At 53.5% G+C, this 17,385-nt stretch overlaps 1 protein-coding gene across 1 annotated transcript in view; it reads right to left on the reverse strand.

Annotated features, from left to right (window-relative positions):
• The window catches only part of Ryr1 (ryanodine receptor 1), a 106,032-nt gene that overhangs the window by 58,789 nt on the left and 29,858 nt on the right, over positions 1 to 17,385 (reverse strand). Inside the window, exons 33-53 of the mRNA XM_058577598.1 lie at positions 16,262 to 16,874; positions 14,429 to 14,698; positions 13,925 to 14,125; positions 13,467 to 13,578; positions 11,733 to 11,879; positions 10,282 to 10,555; positions 9,327 to 9,441; positions 9,111 to 9,243; positions 8,664 to 8,758; positions 6,881 to 7,016; positions 6,471 to 6,657; positions 6,259 to 6,367; positions 5,816 to 5,936; positions 5,550 to 5,719; positions 3,078 to 3,298; positions 2,905 to 2,995; positions 1,842 to 1,982; positions 1,284 to 1,447; positions 1,118 to 1,196; positions 782 to 871; positions 188 to 328 (exon numbers count right to left, since the gene is read on the reverse strand). Of these exons, the coding sequence (XP_058433581.1) occupies positions 188 to 328; positions 782 to 871; positions 1,118 to 1,196; positions 1,284 to 1,447; positions 1,842 to 1,982; positions 2,905 to 2,995; positions 3,078 to 3,298; positions 5,550 to 5,719; positions 5,816 to 5,936; positions 6,259 to 6,367; positions 6,471 to 6,657; positions 6,881 to 7,016; positions 8,664 to 8,758; positions 9,111 to 9,243; positions 9,327 to 9,441; positions 10,282 to 10,555; positions 11,733 to 11,879; positions 13,467 to 13,578; positions 13,925 to 14,125; positions 14,429 to 14,698; positions 16,262 to 16,874 (3,610 nt within the window). The remainder of the gene's footprint in view (positions 1 to 187; positions 329 to 781; positions 872 to 1,117; positions 1,197 to 1,283; positions 1,448 to 1,841; positions 1,983 to 2,904; positions 2,996 to 3,077; positions 3,299 to 5,549; positions 5,720 to 5,815; positions 5,937 to 6,258; positions 6,368 to 6,470; positions 6,658 to 6,880; positions 7,017 to 8,663; positions 8,759 to 9,110; positions 9,244 to 9,326; positions 9,442 to 10,281; positions 10,556 to 11,732; positions 11,880 to 13,466; positions 13,579 to 13,924; positions 14,126 to 14,428; positions 14,699 to 16,261; positions 16,875 to 17,385) is intronic.

Here is a 17,385-nt window from a genome sequence, read left to right on the forward strand (position 1 = left end):
GCCCTGTGAGTCTTTAGACCCATGACTCTCCTGTCCCCGACTTCTTGGACTTCTGTCCCTTCTTCTGGCCTCGCCCCTTCTCCTGATTCCATCCCCCTCCTTAGGGCCCCCTCCCCTCACAATCCCAGCCCCTGTCTGGTCCCACAGGCCCCTTACTGAGACCCTGGCCGCTCCCTCATGGCCTCACCTGGGCAGTTTGAGATATCTTCCGTGTTTTCTTCTTCTCCGTCTTCTCCTCTTCACCCTCCCTCGCCTTCTCTATGGTCCATTCCCAGGCAATCATGGCCTTCAAGGACTCTTTGATGGGCCAGCGGTAAATCTCTTTGTCCTGGAGTGGACAGGAGGGGACAGAGTTGGTGGAGTGGGGCTGGAAGGGGATAGAGGAAGGAGCCCGCAGCCAGACTCCTTGGCCTCCAGAGTGGGAAGTCCCCACCAGGTGGCTATGAAGTGCTCAGTGGCCCAGGCCACCCTGGAACCCAGGTTCTTACCAGTCCGGAGTAGAGCCTCCTAACGCGCATTCTCTCATTTTACACATGAGTCCCAGTGACGGGACTCAGGGTCAAGGAATCAAACTCAGCCTCTGACCCTTTCTAGAAGAGGGACATTAGGAATCTGGGGCCCTCGGGGGAGGCAACCCAACCTGAGGGAGGCAAAGTCTGTGATGGGAACCCTGATTACAGATCTATCTAGATGCAAACCCGTGAGGCTTCCTCATTTCCTCCCTACCCCAGGTTTGGAGTTTCATTTTGATCCCCAACACGGGGCCCCAAGGCTTGGTCACCTTCTCTGAAAAAGTCTTGTAGGGCCTCAGCATGGGGTGGGTCTTCAGCTCCTCGTCCACGTTCTCCCCGTAGGACCAGTTGTTCTGGATCTAGAAGTGGAGGCGGAGGACAGGTGAAGGCAGGATGAGGGGTAGCAGCCATGTAGGGCACCCAGCGGGGACCCTGGAGGCACTGAGGGCTCCACAGAAATCTGGGGATCCCTGGGAGAGTGAGGGTCCTTAGGGAAGGCCGGAGGCCTCAGGGAAACCTGGGGCCTCAGGGAAGACCTGGGCCTGGGGAAAAGCTGAGGTCTTGAAGGAGGGACACTTCTGGGACTGGGGGACCCTGGTGCCGACCTTGTCAAAGGCCCACTTCTCATGTGTGTACTCTGCAAACTTGTTAATGAAGGAGTCGAGCTTCTCAGGGATGATCACACTGTGGAGGGGAAGGGATTGGCAGATGTTGGGCATGGAGAGGAAACCTTCCTCTCCCCCAGCCCCTGAGTTCCACCCCAGGTCTCACTTGAGGGTCTCCACAGGCCGGGGATCAAAGTTGCCTTCAGCGTCCACCGTGGCCTTTTTCTCTGCCTTGGATGAGTACGAGGCATCCACGTAGTCAGGAGGCAGGGCCCCCGCGATGGCACACAGACAAGGCATGGCCATGCGGTACAGCTCCTGGTCGTATTTCTGAGGATGCCAGGAGTGGGCGGGTTGGAGGGTGTCACAAGGCTTCATGGAATATCCCAACCTTGGAGTCTCAGAAGTGTCAATCACACCCTCCAATCATCAACCTTCCTCCCTGGACCCCCAAACCCAAATTATGGTCCCTCTCTCTGAAATCAAAACCCCAGACCAAGATGGAACCCCAAATCACCTCCATATTACCCCTTCCAAGCACCTCAGTGAAAGGCACATCCCCTCTTCTATAACCCCCAAATTGAATCCTCAACCCATAAATCTTCCTACATCCAAACCTGCAGAGCTGCCTCTCTCCTGGAACCCATCAAATTTGGAGATTTCATTCTGGATTCCCAAGTTTGAGGCCCAACCCTCCCCTTTTGGGTCTCCTGGGTGCCCAGACCTTATGTGCCAGAGAGTCAAAGATGCCCCAGAATAGTTTTCGAGTGAGGTGTAGCTCTTCCTCAGAGGTGACCCCGAAGTTGGCCCAGCCCGTAGGGAGGCAGTAGTACTTCCAACACCGCTCATAGTGGTTGGTGAGGAGCTGAGTGGGAGCAAGAGGGGACATAAAGCAGATGGCAAGCAAATGAAGGCCCCAGGAGGCAGAGGGTGCAGTGCTTGAAAACTATAAAGGAGGTGTAGACAATGCAAATTATATGCTAATAAAGGAGGGCATGGTCTGTTTATTAAGGAATGGTCCTGGATAGTTTATTATGCAAAGTTAGCATTTTAATTTGAAACCAGGATGGGCATTAAACTAGAGCTGGGTTTGTCTGTCTTTTCACATAAACAAGCATGCTTAATAGTCCACGGGTAGGGTGGTGTGCAAATGGGCATATGGATGGAGTGATCTGTGCTTATGCAAACTAGCACGCCAGATAGAAACACAGGCAGCGCTCCATGCAAATATATGGAAATTGAAAAGAGGGCCTCCACTATCCAATATGCAAGCTTGAAGTAGGGGCTAATTTAAGCATATTATGCAAAATAGTCAAGATATCTGAGTTGGGGGTATCTCCTTATGCAAATTAGCCGTGCAAATGAAAAAACAGGAGACACAGTGTGCAAATATTCAGAATAGCTATGGTTCTGTTTATTCAAATAAACGCACTCATTTGAATAGTGGAAGGCTGGTGGTCTGGGCATGCGAATAAAATGCTAATTAGGGGAATTGGTGTGCCCCATGCAAATATATGCTAATTTAGGCGGGGGCTGGCTCATTTGGTTAGGCAAATTAAGCGCTAATTAGGGAATGTTAGCGGCATCAATGACGCAAAGTGAATGTCCTGGGAATCCTAGTATGCTGACAGGGATGCCAATTAGCTTCTGTGGGTCCGCTGCCCTCACGCGCGCAGGGTGGCTGGGATGGGCAGCGCTGGTACACATGCGCCCCCTAGTCTGGGGCTAGAGTAGGGCGGTGGGTGGGTCATGGCAGCGAGGGTGAGCTGAGGAGGGTTAGCGCTCACCTTGAGCGGCATCTTGGCGAACTCATTCAGGATGGGCACGTCGAACACCAGGCGCCGCAGCAGGTGCTGCAGCATGGACGGGCGGATGTACCTGCGGGGAGAGCACAGGGCGGTGATCGCGCCTCGAGGTCCGCGCGGCCTGTGGCCCCACCCCGCCCTGGGCCGCACCCCACCTGCAGAGCGCCATGAGGCAGTCCTCGATGACATCGCGCTGCGCCTTGGTGAGCGAGCGGCCCCGGGACAGGCGGTAGACGGTGTGCAGCATGGAGTCCACCATGATGGCGCGGTGCTCGGTTCCCGCGAAGAGCGGCGCACACTTCGTGATGAGCGGCAGCACCGCCAGGCACAGGTAGCGGTTCAGCGCCAGGGCCATCTCCGTGGTGCTGAAAGTGGCCTGCGGCACAGGGCGAGGACCTCAGGCCCGCTGCAATCCCTGGGGTGGCCTTGGCACCCATCCCGGACAACTCTGGCCTACGGACCCAGATCATTCCCCAAATCCTGCTCCTCGGCTTCTGCACCCCACGCCCATTGCTACTTTGCTGAGCAAAATTTCGAACACACTCGAAAGTCCAGAAGCTGATAATGAGCCCCATTACTCGGATTTGGCTGTTGTGCAGATATTGACCTTCCGTGTGACTTTATTTCTGCTCTAACCTTGACCGTCTGTCTTTCCTGTAACGTTTTCATGCAAACCCCAGCCATCTGCCATTGTACCCACAGATGCTTAGCTACACATTTCCATTCAGAAAAGCAAGTCTGTCTGACAGTCCAGAAAATACTGCCATATCCCTCGTGACAGAATTAACAATCTCTCGATTTTCCTGATCAACTTTTTCTGGCTGTCGCAAAAACTGCTTTGCATTCAGATGGTACTGTTGAGATCAGGGCCCCTGGAGGGTCCACATGCTGCATTTGGCCGGCAAGTCTCATAGCCATTTTCTTTCTTTTTTTTTTTTTAAGGTTTTTTAAATGTAAATTTGTTTTTATTTATACATGACAGCGGAATGCATTACAATTCTTATTACCCATATAGAGCACAATTTTTCATATCTCTAGTTGTATACATTGTATACTCACACCAATTCGTGTCTTCATATATGTTCTTTTGATAGTAATGATTATCACATTCATTAATAACCCCCTACCCCCTCTTCCCCTCCAACCCCTCTGCCCTATCTAGAGTTCATCTATTCCTCCCATGCTCCTGCTCCCTATCCCACTATGAATCAGCCTCCTTATATCAAAGAAAACATTAGGCATTTGGTTTTTTGGGATTGGCTAACTTCACTTAGCATTATCTTCCCTAACTTTACCTGCAAATGCCATGATTTTATTCTCTTTTATTGCTGAGTAATATTCCATTGTGTATATATGCCACATTTTTTTATCCATTCATCTATTGAAGGGCATCTAGGTTGGCTCCACAGTTTAGCTATTGTGAATTGAGCTGCTATAAACATTGATGTGGCTGTGTCCCTGTAGTATGCTGTTTTTAAGTCCTTTGGGTATAGACAGAGGAGAGGGACAGCTGGGTCAAATGGGGGTTCCATTCCCAACTTTCCAAGGAATCTCCAAATGGCTTTCCAGATTGGCTGCATCAATTTGCAGTCCCACCAGCAGTATATCAGTGTACCTTTTTCCCCATATCCTCGCCAACACTTATTGTTTTTTGTATACATAATAGCTACCATTCTGACAGGAGTGAGATGAAATCTTAGAGTGGTTTTGATTTGCATTTCTCTAATTGCTAGTGATGATGAACAATTTTAGACATTTTCATCTTTTCTTTTTTAATGTGATTTACTTGCTGGAGAAACTGGGTCATTTGTCCTGTATTTTTTTTTTACATTTTGGCTTTGGCTGGTCACTTCCTTGTGGTGTCAGTGAACTTGTTTCTTTGTACCCACACTTCCTATAGTGGTTATAGATTCAAGTCCCAGTGTTCCTTTTTCCCAGCTAATACCAAGCAATTAATTCTCCCCCTTAAGACCTTGCTGGAGTTGACCCCCAGCAGTCATCCCTCCTCTGCCTCCTTCCCCTGCCAGAAACTCGTAAAGAATGGCTGCTACCAGCAGAGGAGGCTGAGGCAGGAGGATTGCAAGTTCAAAGGCAGCCTCAGCAACTTAATGAGATCCTAAGCAGCTCAGTGGGACCCTGTCTCTAAAAAAAATAAATGTATAAATAAAAAGGGCTGGGGGTGTAGCTTGGTGGTTAAGGGCCCCTGGCTCAATCCCTGGTACCAAAAAAAAAAAAAAAAGGAATGGCTAGTACTCTATCTCCGATACCTCACCTCCTGTCCCTCTCAAGCCCCCTGCATAAGGCTGTGGCCCTTCACCTTACTAAAACTGTTTGTCAAGGTCACTGTGATCTCCGTTTTTCTAAGCCAGTGGTCAATTCTCAGTGGTCACCTTCCTTGGCCAGTCACCTTCTGTTAGGATCATACACTGTGGGTGCCCACAGTGCTGAACGGAAAACGATCATTTTCATACCTGGAGGATTCCTACCCACACTCCATCGGAATTCTGCCTTTCCTGGCTTTGTTCTCTAATACGAAAGTGCTGCTGTCGCTCTCCCATGACCCATCTCATGTCCTCCACGGGGCGGGGCGGGGCGGGGAGAGTGCCAGGGTGGGCGGGGCTGCTCACCGTGTCCAGCGAGGCAGCCGCCCGCATGTCAGGAAGGAACCCCACATCGAGCACATGCAGCAGGAAGTCCTGGTTCTCGATGCCATACACGCGGTCCAGGAAGAGCACCATGGACGCCTTGTGATCCGGCACAAAGGACGCTGACATCTTTGGCTGTACCAGTGCCCCATCTACCGGAAAGGGGGGTGGGGGGTGTCAGGATGCCCGCGGGACCCATTGGCCCCCTCCGTAGCATCTTGCCCTGGCCAGGCCCTGGCCCCTCCTACCTTTGCCCAGGGTGGGGATCTGCAGGGGGAGGCTGATGATGCCCACGAGGTCGTCCAAAGGCACGAGGGAACGTAGGATAGCGCGGATCCTCAGGGCCTCGCCCTTGCCGGCTTGGATTAGCTGGGGGGGGGGGGCGGGGAGGATGGGCATGTTACCCAGCACCTGTTCTCCTTTCCACCCCTTCCTGGCACACCCATGGGTACCGCAGGCCTCCCTCCCAAGGGACTAACTCAGTTCCCTACCCTCCGCCTGTGCTTCCCCATCCCTTCCCTGTCCACTCCATGAGATCGGGGCCTGGGACAGTGCAGGTCACTGTTCTGTCCATGACCACCCACATGGTGAGAGTTCAATCAAGATCGCCAACATCTGAATGCAGAAGTTCAGGGAGGCCATGCATGCCCGTCCCCTCCCATCTGTCCCACCCCAGCTTTCCGGGTCTCACATGCATCTCTGGTGCACAGCGTCCCAGCAGGTCAATCAGGGCGGCATAGAAGGACATAATGGCATGTCCCAGGTGCACGCGGTTTTCTTCAGGAGGCTCCTCCCCAAAGCTGTTGCAGGGGGTGGGTGTGAGGCAGGGGGTGGGTGTGAGGGAGGTGGCAGGGGCACCGGGAGGGTGGGCTGTCCCGCTGGAGAGGGGAGCAGGACACTCACTGCTCACGGCGACGGTCCCTGCGGACACCTGGCCCATCCCGTGCAGGATCCTCGGAGATGCGGATGGCCTCTTCGATGGCGGCCAGCAGCCCTGAGCCACCCTCACCCCGCAGGGCGGGCCCAAAGCACTCAGGCTTGCGGATGAGAAGGCGCACCACCACGTTGGCATTCTCCTCCACGCTCTCGCCTGGCACGCGGCAGGGTCAGGAGGACCCGTGAGCCGTTGCCCAGGGACCCCACGCGGCCCCAGGACCTGACACCCCCAGGGGTGATGCCAGGTCGGCCCAGAACCTCTTGGAAGAATCCCTGCCCAGGCCAGGCCCAAGGCGCAGGGTGGGGCTGTCACCCTGAGGGAGGCTTTGGTCAGAGGCCCCATGACTCCCACCTGCCACCGCCATCCCCTGCCTCACCATTGACGAAGACGGCGAAGCGCAGGAAGTCCAGGTAGCGCTCACCGCCGCAGGGGTTCCAGCTGATGTCCGGGTACCCTTTGGCCAAGAGCATGGGACAGCTTTGGAGGCCACAGCCTGCCAGGTAGGACACGACCTGGGGGGCAGGAAGGGGATTCAGCCAGAGCCACCCCCTCTTCCCTAGGGCTCAGTGTGCCAGCCCTGAGCTCCCCAGCCCTGTTCATCTCTGGATCCCTGAGCAGACTAAGCCTGGACCCACCCACCTTGGTCTCTACCTAGGCCACTGCAGCAGCCTGTCCTCCCCCTTCCTCTCCTCTCAGTTTGTTCCTCACACACACCTATGCACACCTGAGTCAGGTCATGTCCCTCCTCTGCTCAGATTCTTGACTTCATCTCATTTAGGATAAAAACCAGAGTCCTTGATCCCATACAACTTCCTACTACTCGTCCCTCACTGCCTCTGTGCCAAAGGCACTGGTCTCTCTGCTATTCCATAAATTCACGAGGCTCATTCCTGCCTCAGGGCCTTTGCACTAATTGTTCCCTTTGCCTGGAAAGCTCTTCCCCCTGATATCCATCTGACCCCTCACCTCCTGAGCTTTACTCAAATGTCATTTTCTCAATGGGGCATTCTCTGACTACTCTAACCTAAACTCAGACAAACATGTGACCCATGATATTTCTCTCCTTTGCTTGCTTTCTTTCCCTTCTTAACATCTGTCCCTAGCTAACACACTAGATGTTATTCCTATAGCATTCATATTATCCATCCTCCCAAATAGAATGTTGGCTACTCCGGAGCAGGAACCAATCTACCTACCTACCTACCTTCCTTTCTCTCTCTCTCTCTCTCTCTCTCTCTCTCTGCGTATCAAGAATTGAACCCAGAGATGCTTAACCACTAAACCACACCCCAGCCATTTACTTACTTATTTATTTATATGCCAGGGACTGAGCCCAGGGTTGCTTAATCACTGAGCCACATCCCCAGCCCTTTTTCAATGTTTTATTTTGAGACAGGATCTCAGGAAGTCCTTAGGGCCTTGCTAAGGCATGCTTCAAACTTGCAATCCTCCTGCCTCAGCCTCCTGAGTTCCTGAGATTATAAGTATGCACCACCATGCCCAGCCCCTTTTTGTTTATTTTGAGACAGGATCTTGCTCTGTTGCCTGGGTCCTTGCTAAATTGCCAGGGCTGGGAGACAGATTTTTGTACTATCACTGCTCTGCCTTGGACAGGTCCTGACATACAATGGTGCACAAGAAATGCTAACTGGATAAACAGCAGCTAACCATTATTGGTCATGGTGTTTTGTTTGTTTTGAAAAAGGGGGTCTCTCAGTCACCATGCCTGCTTGAGCGCTGTTTTATAAATGCTTTTATAGATCATCTCATTTAACCCTCAAAACAACTCTATGCGTTCGTTTCTACCACTGTGTGCACTGTGGAAATGAGGTGGCAGAGGGCCGAAGGAGCTGTCACTTGTCCAAGGCCTCTCAGCAAGGGAACTAGGAAGCTGAACCCAACATAATGTGCTCCAGAGCAAATGTTCACCCCTCTGCACATAGAAGCGGAGGCACAGAGGGCTCGACACTCAGAGGCCACCGGCCAGGCAGCATAGAGCATGGATGTGCTGCAGCCCCACAGCCCCCAGGAGTGACCATGGGTGCTGTTCTCTCCCTGGAAGTTATTCCCGTCTGATTCAGCCGTGGACAGTCTAGAATGTTCCCCGTGGGGGCCCATAACCAGCAGCTGTCCCACACTGCCTGGCCTCCCCTCTGCACCTTTTCCAGGTCCTGCTCCTGCAACGCCAAGGCCAGTTCATTGTTGTCAATGACGGAGGCGGCGGCCACGTCGAGGGGCGTGGAGCCCTGCATGCCTGTGGAGCGAGAAGTGGTGAGAACACTCTCAGAGGTACGCGGCCACCTGTCTCACTCCTGAGTGTGTCACTCCTCCTTTCCCCGGCAGGACCAGAGGCCTTGTCTCATCTGTGGTTCCCCGTCCCAGCCCTGGCCACTCTGGCTGTTGCTGTCTAAGCTGGGACCGTCTTCCTTGACGCACGTGAGCCCAGGGAAGGCCATGCAGGGCTGCCTGGGTCACTATGTGTCCCTGCCCTACTCATCACAGGGAGGGTTGAGAGTGTGTTTGTTGAATGACTGAGTGAGTGAGCTGGCAGAGAGGGGCAGCCTGGAAGGGCTCTGGGGGCGGGTCCTTGGCTCAGGGTCTCTCACCCAGGCCAATGCCGCTGTTCTCCAGCAGGTAGCTCAGGTGGTCAAACATGGAGCGCTGGTTCTGCCGGCTGATGCGGCAGAAGTAGCAGAGGAAGCGGCAGCAGCTTGTCACCATCTTGGGGAAGCGGATTTCCTGGGGCAGGCAGGTGGGCTATGGTCAGTGCCTGCCTTCTGCGGCCCCCTCCCCTCTGCTTTCCAGCCCAGCCAGGCCCTTACCTTGGACTCACCACCCCCAAGGACATTCACCATGACCTCCATCACCGTCTCATGCATGCCCAGGGCCCTCATCAGGTTCGGGTGTTGGTAGAAGACTTTGTTGTTCATGATGTTCCTGTGGACGGATCAGAGTGCGTGGAGTCACCAAGGGCTGAGTCACCGAGTCCAGGCAGAGCCACTGCCACCAACATGGTATCAGTCAGCACCTACTGGCCTCTGCCCCCTCCAAATCTGCTCCTGTTCATTCTTACATCCTCTTTAGGAGGCAGGAACTGTGTCCCTATTTCACATGTGAGGAAACTGAGGCACGTGTCCAGGGTGGGCTCTCCCAGAATGGAGTTTTTTTTTTTTTTTTGAACCAAGCATTGAACCCAGGGGTGCTTAACCACTGAACCACATCCCCAGCCCTTTTTTAATATTTTATTTTGAGACAAGGTCTTGCTGAATTGCTTAGGGACTTGCTGAGGCTGGATTTGAACTTGCGATCCTCCTGCCTCAGCACGAAGGGATCACAGGCCTGAGCCACCACACGGGACTTCAGAGAGCAGACCTCTGTCACGTTGCCCACTGTGTTCCTAATGCCTGGAAAGGGCCCAGACATGGTGAGTGCTAGATAAGCCTTTCTGAGTGAAGGAATGAGACTCTTCGACACTCAGTGCTCAATACCACTCCACGAACTGCAGCAGCTGCACGAGCCCCCAAAGCCACACCACCACTCAAGGGGGTAGGTGTGGCCCTTCCCTATGTTACAGATGAGGAAACCGAAGCTCAAGTTGGCAGACCTTGGGCCCAGAGTCACGTGGTGGGGGGGCTGTTCCCCGGGGTGGGTGGACAGGCCGGACGCTGAGGGAAGGCGACCTCGCTGTACCTACAGACTCTCCCAGGGGGCCCGGCTGGAGAAGGAGGCTCCCCCACCTCCAGGGAAAGGTGCCCAGCACGGATGGGCGTGCCTCACCCAATGCTCTGGATCATGAGGTTCTCCTCCTGGGGGCCCATCTGCACGATGAGCAGCGAGCGGATCTGGCCGAGGCACTCCAGCAGGCTCATGGTGTCCTCCACGGAGGACGGCGAGATGGTGTAAGCCCGGGGCAGGGCCCGCAGCAGCTCGCCCAGCCCGTCGTACTGCCGGTGCAGGAGGCTGAACATGGCCCGGACCAGCTCAGGGCTCTGCACAAAGTCCTCCTGGGCCCAGCGCACCACCATGTGGGACACCAGCTCTTGCAGGGACCCTGGGAAGTGGAGGCAAGCACCCGAACGCTGTACCGGGGCCTAGGGCCAGGACGGGCAGGAGAGGCCCCTCTTCCCAGAGGCTTCTCCGTTGCTAACAGTCCCCTTCTTCCACCTGCCAGGAGCATGTCACCAATGTCACCACGTCCTGGCACTGAAGCGAGGTGTCTATTCAGGACCTGTGACGTGTGGTCCCACTTCCTTCCCCCGGCCCTATCTGATCTGGCCCTGTGACTTCCCTGCCCTCGGCACTCACCACGGGCCCTGGTTCCCTCTGCTCCAGCCACACCGGCCTCTAAATGCACCAGGCACACCCCTGCCCCAGAGCCTTGGCACTGGCCGTTCCCTCTGTGCCAGTCATCCTTCCCCAGGTCCTCCCGTGCCCTGCTCCCTCACATGGACCCCTCCATCTTCAGCCTCTCCTGCCTCTCAGATTGATTATGTTCTTAGTCTTGATGACCACCGAACACTGATACATCCCTATCCATCTCTGTTATAATACTCTAAACCCCCTGGGGACAGGGACTCTGACTTCCTCCCCATTGGCCCAGACCTGCTGACGGTGCCTGGCCCAGAGCTGATCCAAAAGAGTTTCTTAAATGTCATAGGATAACGTGTGGTGACACACGCCTATAATCCCAGCGGCTTGGGAGACTGAGACAGGAGGATCATGAGTTCAAAGCCAGCCTCAGCAACAGCGAGGTGCTAAGCAACTCAGTGAGACCCTGTCCCTAAATATAAAATGCAAAATAGGGCTGGGGGTGAGCTCATTAGATGTGGCTGATCCAAAGCTCGCATAATGGCGCCTTGGTCCAACATGTATCGTAACAGCTTTTCTGATTCCCTCAGCAGGGAAATCATCTCACCACAAGAGGAAGGAAAATCAAAAGCCACAGGAACACAGAAGCCTAGTGGTGCAGGAGTGGCCACCATCCCAAGGCCGGCGCAGCCCTCTGCTCTGGCCGGCTGTCCCTCTGTCCCTCGCACTGGGCAACACCCAGGGGCAGGGGGCAGCCCCCACAGCCAGCCACAGCTCCAGCTGACAGCTGCTCCCACCCAGCCCTTCCTGTCTTGCTCCTGCCCATCCTGACCTCCTGCATCCCCCTGTGCCCTGCGAGGAGACAGGATCCCATGCACAGGGCTGCCGCCACTCCCACCCCGTCCGTCCCTCATCCTCACGAGGTTTATGCTCCTCCGCCGGTGGCTCCTCCTCGGATTTTTTTCCCTTCTTCTTCACCAGCCGCACCTTCTCCAACAGGCTCATGAGGCGGCTGCCCAGGGTGGTCTCTTCCTCTGGTTCCTCCTCCTCCCCTTCTAGCTGAATTCCTGAACGTGGACAACGGGGGAGGGAATGTCCCTCAGCGGTTTGCTTGGGCACTTTGTCATTAATCCACCCACTGGGGCACTCATCTCTTCCTCTGCAGCACTCGGGAGTTTCCCATTTACTTCTTAATATATTCATTTATTGACTCTATGAAGCATTTGCCATCTGAATTGGCTGTGGCAAATATGTTCAAAGAACTAAAAATGTCTGAAGAACTAAAGGGATACGCGATGACAGTAACCCACCCAGTAGGGTACTAACCAAGAGCTAAATAACATTTAAAAAGAAACATGAAGAAATTTAGGAGCTGAAAACTACACTAACTTCACAATTATGCTTCAATTAAAGCGTTTTAATTTAAAAAAGAAAAAATGGAAAGTGCAATAACTAAAATTTTAAAAATCACTAGAGAGGCTGCTGGTGGTGGTGGTGGTGCACACCCAAAATCCCAGTGGCTTGCGAAGGCTGAGGCAGGAGGATGGAGAGTTAAAAGGCAGCCTCAGCAACTCAGCAAGCCCCTAGCAACTCAGCGAGACCCTGTCTCTAAATAAAATATTAGAAAGGGCTGGGGATGTGGTTCAGTGGTAAAGTGCCCCTGGGTTCAATCCTCAGTAGCAAAAAAGAAAAAAAAAATCACTAGAGAGGTTCAACAGCTTATTTGAACTGGTAGGAGAAAGAAGCTGTGGAGTTGAAGGTAGGACACAGAGATTCTCCAGTCTAAAGAACAGAAAAATCAAAAAACCTCAGAGACCTGTGGGCCATCCTCAAGCATGCCTGTATACTCATGGTGAGAGTTCCAGAAGGAGAGGAGAGAAAGGGCAAAAAATTATTTGAGGGCTGGGGTTGTGGCTCAGCGGTAGAGCGCTCGCCTAGCACGTGCGAGGCCCTGGGTTCCATCCTTAGCACCATATAAAATTAAATAAATAAAATAAAGATATTGTATCCAACTACAACTAAAAAATAAATATTTTTTAAAAAATATTTGATATTTGAAGAAATAATTGCATAAAACTTTCCCATTGTGATGAAATATATTGGTCTCCACATCCAAGAAACTCAACAAACTCCAAATGAGATAAACTCAGAATGACACATCACACCTAGACATGTCATAAGCAAACTGTTGAAAGGCAAAGACAAAGAGAAAATCTTAACTATCAGCCAGAGAAAAATGACTCATCATATTCAAGAGAATCTCAATAAGATAATGTGCTGCTTTATCATCAGAATAACAGAGGTTGTCCATCTGTCCCTCCAGCCAGCTCTCCATCCACTCTCAATCAGCCCTCCATCTATTTTGCTAGCCAGCCGGCCATCTCTTCACCCGTTTATTCATCCCTCCATCCCTCTATCCACCAGTTCACACTCCTGTCTACTCACCACCTATTCATACTCATCCCGGTTCACCCAGATACTCACGTAAGCACACCCTCCACGCATGGCCTGTCTGCTCCCCGGTACATTCATGCATTCATGCAACCCATAGTTATCTAACACCAACTCATCTGAGGTCAAGAAATCTTAGAGAAACTTCAGGAGAAGTCTCATGAGAAAGCCTGGGGAAAGGGCTCCCTGTCCCCTCTCCTCACCGCAGTGCGCCAGCAGGTCTTGGTGAAAGTCAAGCAGATCCTGTCGGATCTCTTCAGGGAGGGGGCAATCTTCCTCGTCTGCACCATCTTTGAACTGCAATAGCATGTTGATCTAGGGGAAGGTCAAAGGTCAGAAGGAGAGGTCAGAGACCACAGAGGAAGAACTCTGAGGTCAAGGATCAAAGATTCAATTCTAAGTCCCTGTCCAAGATAATGAGCCAAAGCATGAGTTGGTGAAGAACAGCTGGGAGACTAGGGCCAGGGGTCTGGAAGGGGTCAGGGTCAGTCAGGTGACTCCCAGGTCAGGGTGGTTCACAGAGGGATAAAGAGAGAAAAACAGCAATAGGTTCAGAGGTCAAGCACCAGTTTTGAGATTGAGGAACATCCGTGGTCCGTGAGGGGAGAGGTCAGGGTTGGGGGTTAGACGGTAAGACAGAGGACGTCAGGGGGCAGAGGACCTGCTCCTGGGGTGGGGAGCGGAACTCGCGGGTTCGCCTTGCAGTCTCGGCGGCAGTCATGGTGAAGGCCTTCATGAGGTGGCCATAGCGGTCCCGCTGGTTGGCCTGGAGCTTGTCCACGTAGCGCTCTGCAAAGGCGGCCAGGGACTCCACGCGGTGCTGCAGCTCTTGGTCACAGAAATACTCCAGGAGGTGGCACATCTGGGGGAGGACAGTCATGAGACCATCGGGACTTCCTGAAACTTTTGTTGCTTCTTCCCCGTTCCCTGACCCTGCCACGGTCCAGCCACCACCATCTCCTGCTTGGGTCTGAAGCCAGCCTCCTCCGTGGTCTCCTCTCACGTGGCACCAGAGAGATCATTCCAGGCCAGCACCCCCCCACACACCGCTTTCTGCTGGTGCAAAGTCCCCCAGTGCCTCGGGACACAGTGCAGACTCGTGCTCCTCCAGAGCCTGGATCTTCCATCCAGGCAGATGGAGGCGGGAGACGGGCGAGCAGCCCACCTGTAACTTCACGGATTCCGGCAGCTTCATCTGCAGCAGGCCCTCCTCCAGGTCTTCCTCCTTCTCCCCCTCTGCTGCCTCCTCTTCCTCTTTTTCCTCATCTTCCTTCTCCTGTGCCTCTTCCTCCTCATCCTCCTCCTTCTCCTCCTCATCCTCTTCTTCCTCCTCCTCTTCCTCCTCCTCCTCTTCCTCTTCCTCCTCAGTGAACACTTCAGGCTCAATCATCTTCAAGATCTGCTTCACATCCTCATCGCTGAAGACTCCCATCACCTGCAGGACAAATTCTGAGTTCTTCACTATGGCCTGAAAGGTCTCCATGACCAGTCCCCAGCCTCGCTCCCAGCCTCGCTCCCAGCCTCGCTCCCCAGCCTCGCTCCTCCTGCCATATGCCAGGTTCTTTCCCACCTGAGCTGATGTGATTCATCCCATAGAAGGAAATGGCCTCCCTCCTTGCCATTGACCTCATTGAAATTCCTCCAGTTCACACCTGTGCCTCACCCACACGGCCCAGACCACATCAGCAAACGTGAGCACCCCTCCCTTCACAGTTCAGTGTCCTTTTTCCCAAGCTTGAACATATGTGGCTCTGGGGCACCCTACACCTGACACAGGCCCACACAGCTCCCAGGACATGCCACATCACTCTCAGTCAACTCCATAAAGATGCTTCTAGACTGAAGTATGGAAGGAAAGATAGAAGGTAGATTAAAGGGAAGAAGAATGGGGAGAGAGAAAGGCGGAGAGAGGGAGGATGGGGTGGCTGGTGGATGAATGGACAGCTTGAATAGCAGAGGTCTGGAGGGGAGATGAGGGAGTGGATAGTGACGGAGAGATGAAGGGGATGGTGTAGGCAGAGAGGGTGGGTGACAGTGAAAATGATGCACAGGTGGGCAGGTAGGTGGACGGGATGGTAGATGCAGGAGCAAGTCAACCAGGGCACGGGGAAACAGTGCAAATTGCTGTGGGAGTGGGCGGGCTAGATGGGTGGCCTTATGTGTGGATGGAGGAGGCTTGCGCACGAAAAGTTGGATGGATGGCTTCTTGGATGAACAGTTCTATGAGTTTAGGAGCAAAGGAGTACATGAAATAAAACCTGAATAGAGGGATGGAGAATGGTGGAGGGACAGGTAGGTGAATTGGTGTAGATGGCTGGATGTATTTATGAGTACATGGATGGGTGGGTTTACATACATATGGATGAACAGGTGCAGAGATGAATGGAAAGGCAGATGGAAGGTGGAGGACGGATGGACCTGTGAGTGGGCATATAGCTGGATACACAGGTGAAGGGAAGCTGATGTTGGATATATGAAAGGAAACATATATTAATAATAAATGGGCAGATAAGTGGACAGTGAAGGGACTGATGTGTGAATGAAGGGAAGGAAGGATGAGCGAACACTGAAAGCTGGAGAGGTGGATACGTGGATGGATGGATGGATGGATGGATGGATGGATGGATGGATATACGGTGGAGAAGAAAAGGAAAGAGACAGATGGACTTTGTGTGGGAAGATGAGGGCATATGAATGAATGGATGGATGAGAGGATAGAAAGGTGAGCAGAGGGTGGATGGATTGATGGATGGATAAATGACAGTTGGGTGGAGGAATGGGAAGAAGAAAGGTGAATAAACAGACGAACAGAAGACAGATGAGTGGATGGGAGGCAAAGTGCGTGGCGGATGGGTAGGTGACGGGAGGCTAAGCTGAAAGGTGGGTGGAGTTACAGATGGAGAGACCTAAGGGTGGCTGGATGCATACATGGGAGGGAACTGATTATCGGATGGATGGGTTATCTTCAAAGTGAAGAATGGGGGAAGGAAGCCATTACCAGCAGAGTGGACACGAGCTTGAGCACGGGCACGAACTGGAACTCCACCGAGCCCCCCACGGGGTCGCGCGCGTGCTGCCCTCCATCGCGCACAGCCTCCCCCAGCATTCTCAGCGCCTTGTCCCGCAGGGCCTCCAGGGGGATGGCGGGGCTGAGGCGGGCCGGGGCTTCCGTGACCCCAGCAGCTGGCAGAGCCACCACAAAACAAGGCGGGGAGAAATGGTGCGGGGGCCTTAGGGAGGTCGTGACTCCAACCCCAGGCAGTCCATGGCGCCGGGGACCATCTTCTGCGCTCCTCCCAGGTGGGAAGAGCGTGATGGCGCGGGTCTCAGGCGTGAGGGGCACGATATATTCAGAAAGCATGGAGCGCCGGCTGCGGCAGGCACTTTCCAAGTGAATGCTGATGAGGAGGTCATAGTAGCCCGCACGCAGAGGACCAGGAAGGTGAGCATCCTCCAGCGCGTGCAGCAGCTGCGCCTGGTCCACGTGGCTGCACAGAGCATGCGCCACGCGGTTGTTGCCCAGGGCGCACACGGCGCGGTACAGGGAGAGGGTGTGCGAGTGGAAGCGCTGCAGGTCCAGGCGCTCGGACAGCTCCAGGATGTCCATGCACCTGCGGGAGAGGGAGGGCCACGGACAGGGACAGAACCACAGAGGAGGTGGCAGACAGACACAGACCAGAGAGAGGAGGAGATGCTTTAGCAGTAAATCCCCGTGTCCTGCAGGTCAGGGCTCCATGGGGGCTTTGGAGCAAAGTCTAGGAGTTTTCCAATGGTCTTGGGAGTTCCTAAGGGTCTGGGACACCCTGGGAGGTCTAAGACTTTAAGTTTTCTGAGAATCCAGAGAGGTTCTGGTGACCCTCAAATGTATCTGGGATCCCTAGATTGGCAAGGTCAAGGCCCCTGGTTATGTTTAAGTGCCACTAGAATGTTAACTTCAACACAGCTGGACATCTGTGGTACACAGGAAGTGCTCAATAAATATTTGGTAAATGAATTAATGGGAGGGGGGCCTGGGGATGGAACTGAATCCCTCTGGGCAAGTCTGGGCACATTGAGCTATATATGAGCATTACTAGAATGTCACTGGGTTTGAGAGTCTTGGTGTCATCAGCCTAGAATGCT

Source organism: Marmota monax, unplaced genomic scaffold (genome assembly GCF_021218885.2).
Source record: "Marmota monax isolate L192 unplaced genomic scaffold, Marmota_monax_Labrador192_F-V1.1 WCK01_AAM20220418_F8-fsc00228, whole genome shotgun sequence".
Classification (NCBI taxonomy): domain Eukaryota; kingdom Metazoa; phylum Chordata; class Mammalia; order Rodentia; family Sciuridae; genus Marmota; species Marmota monax.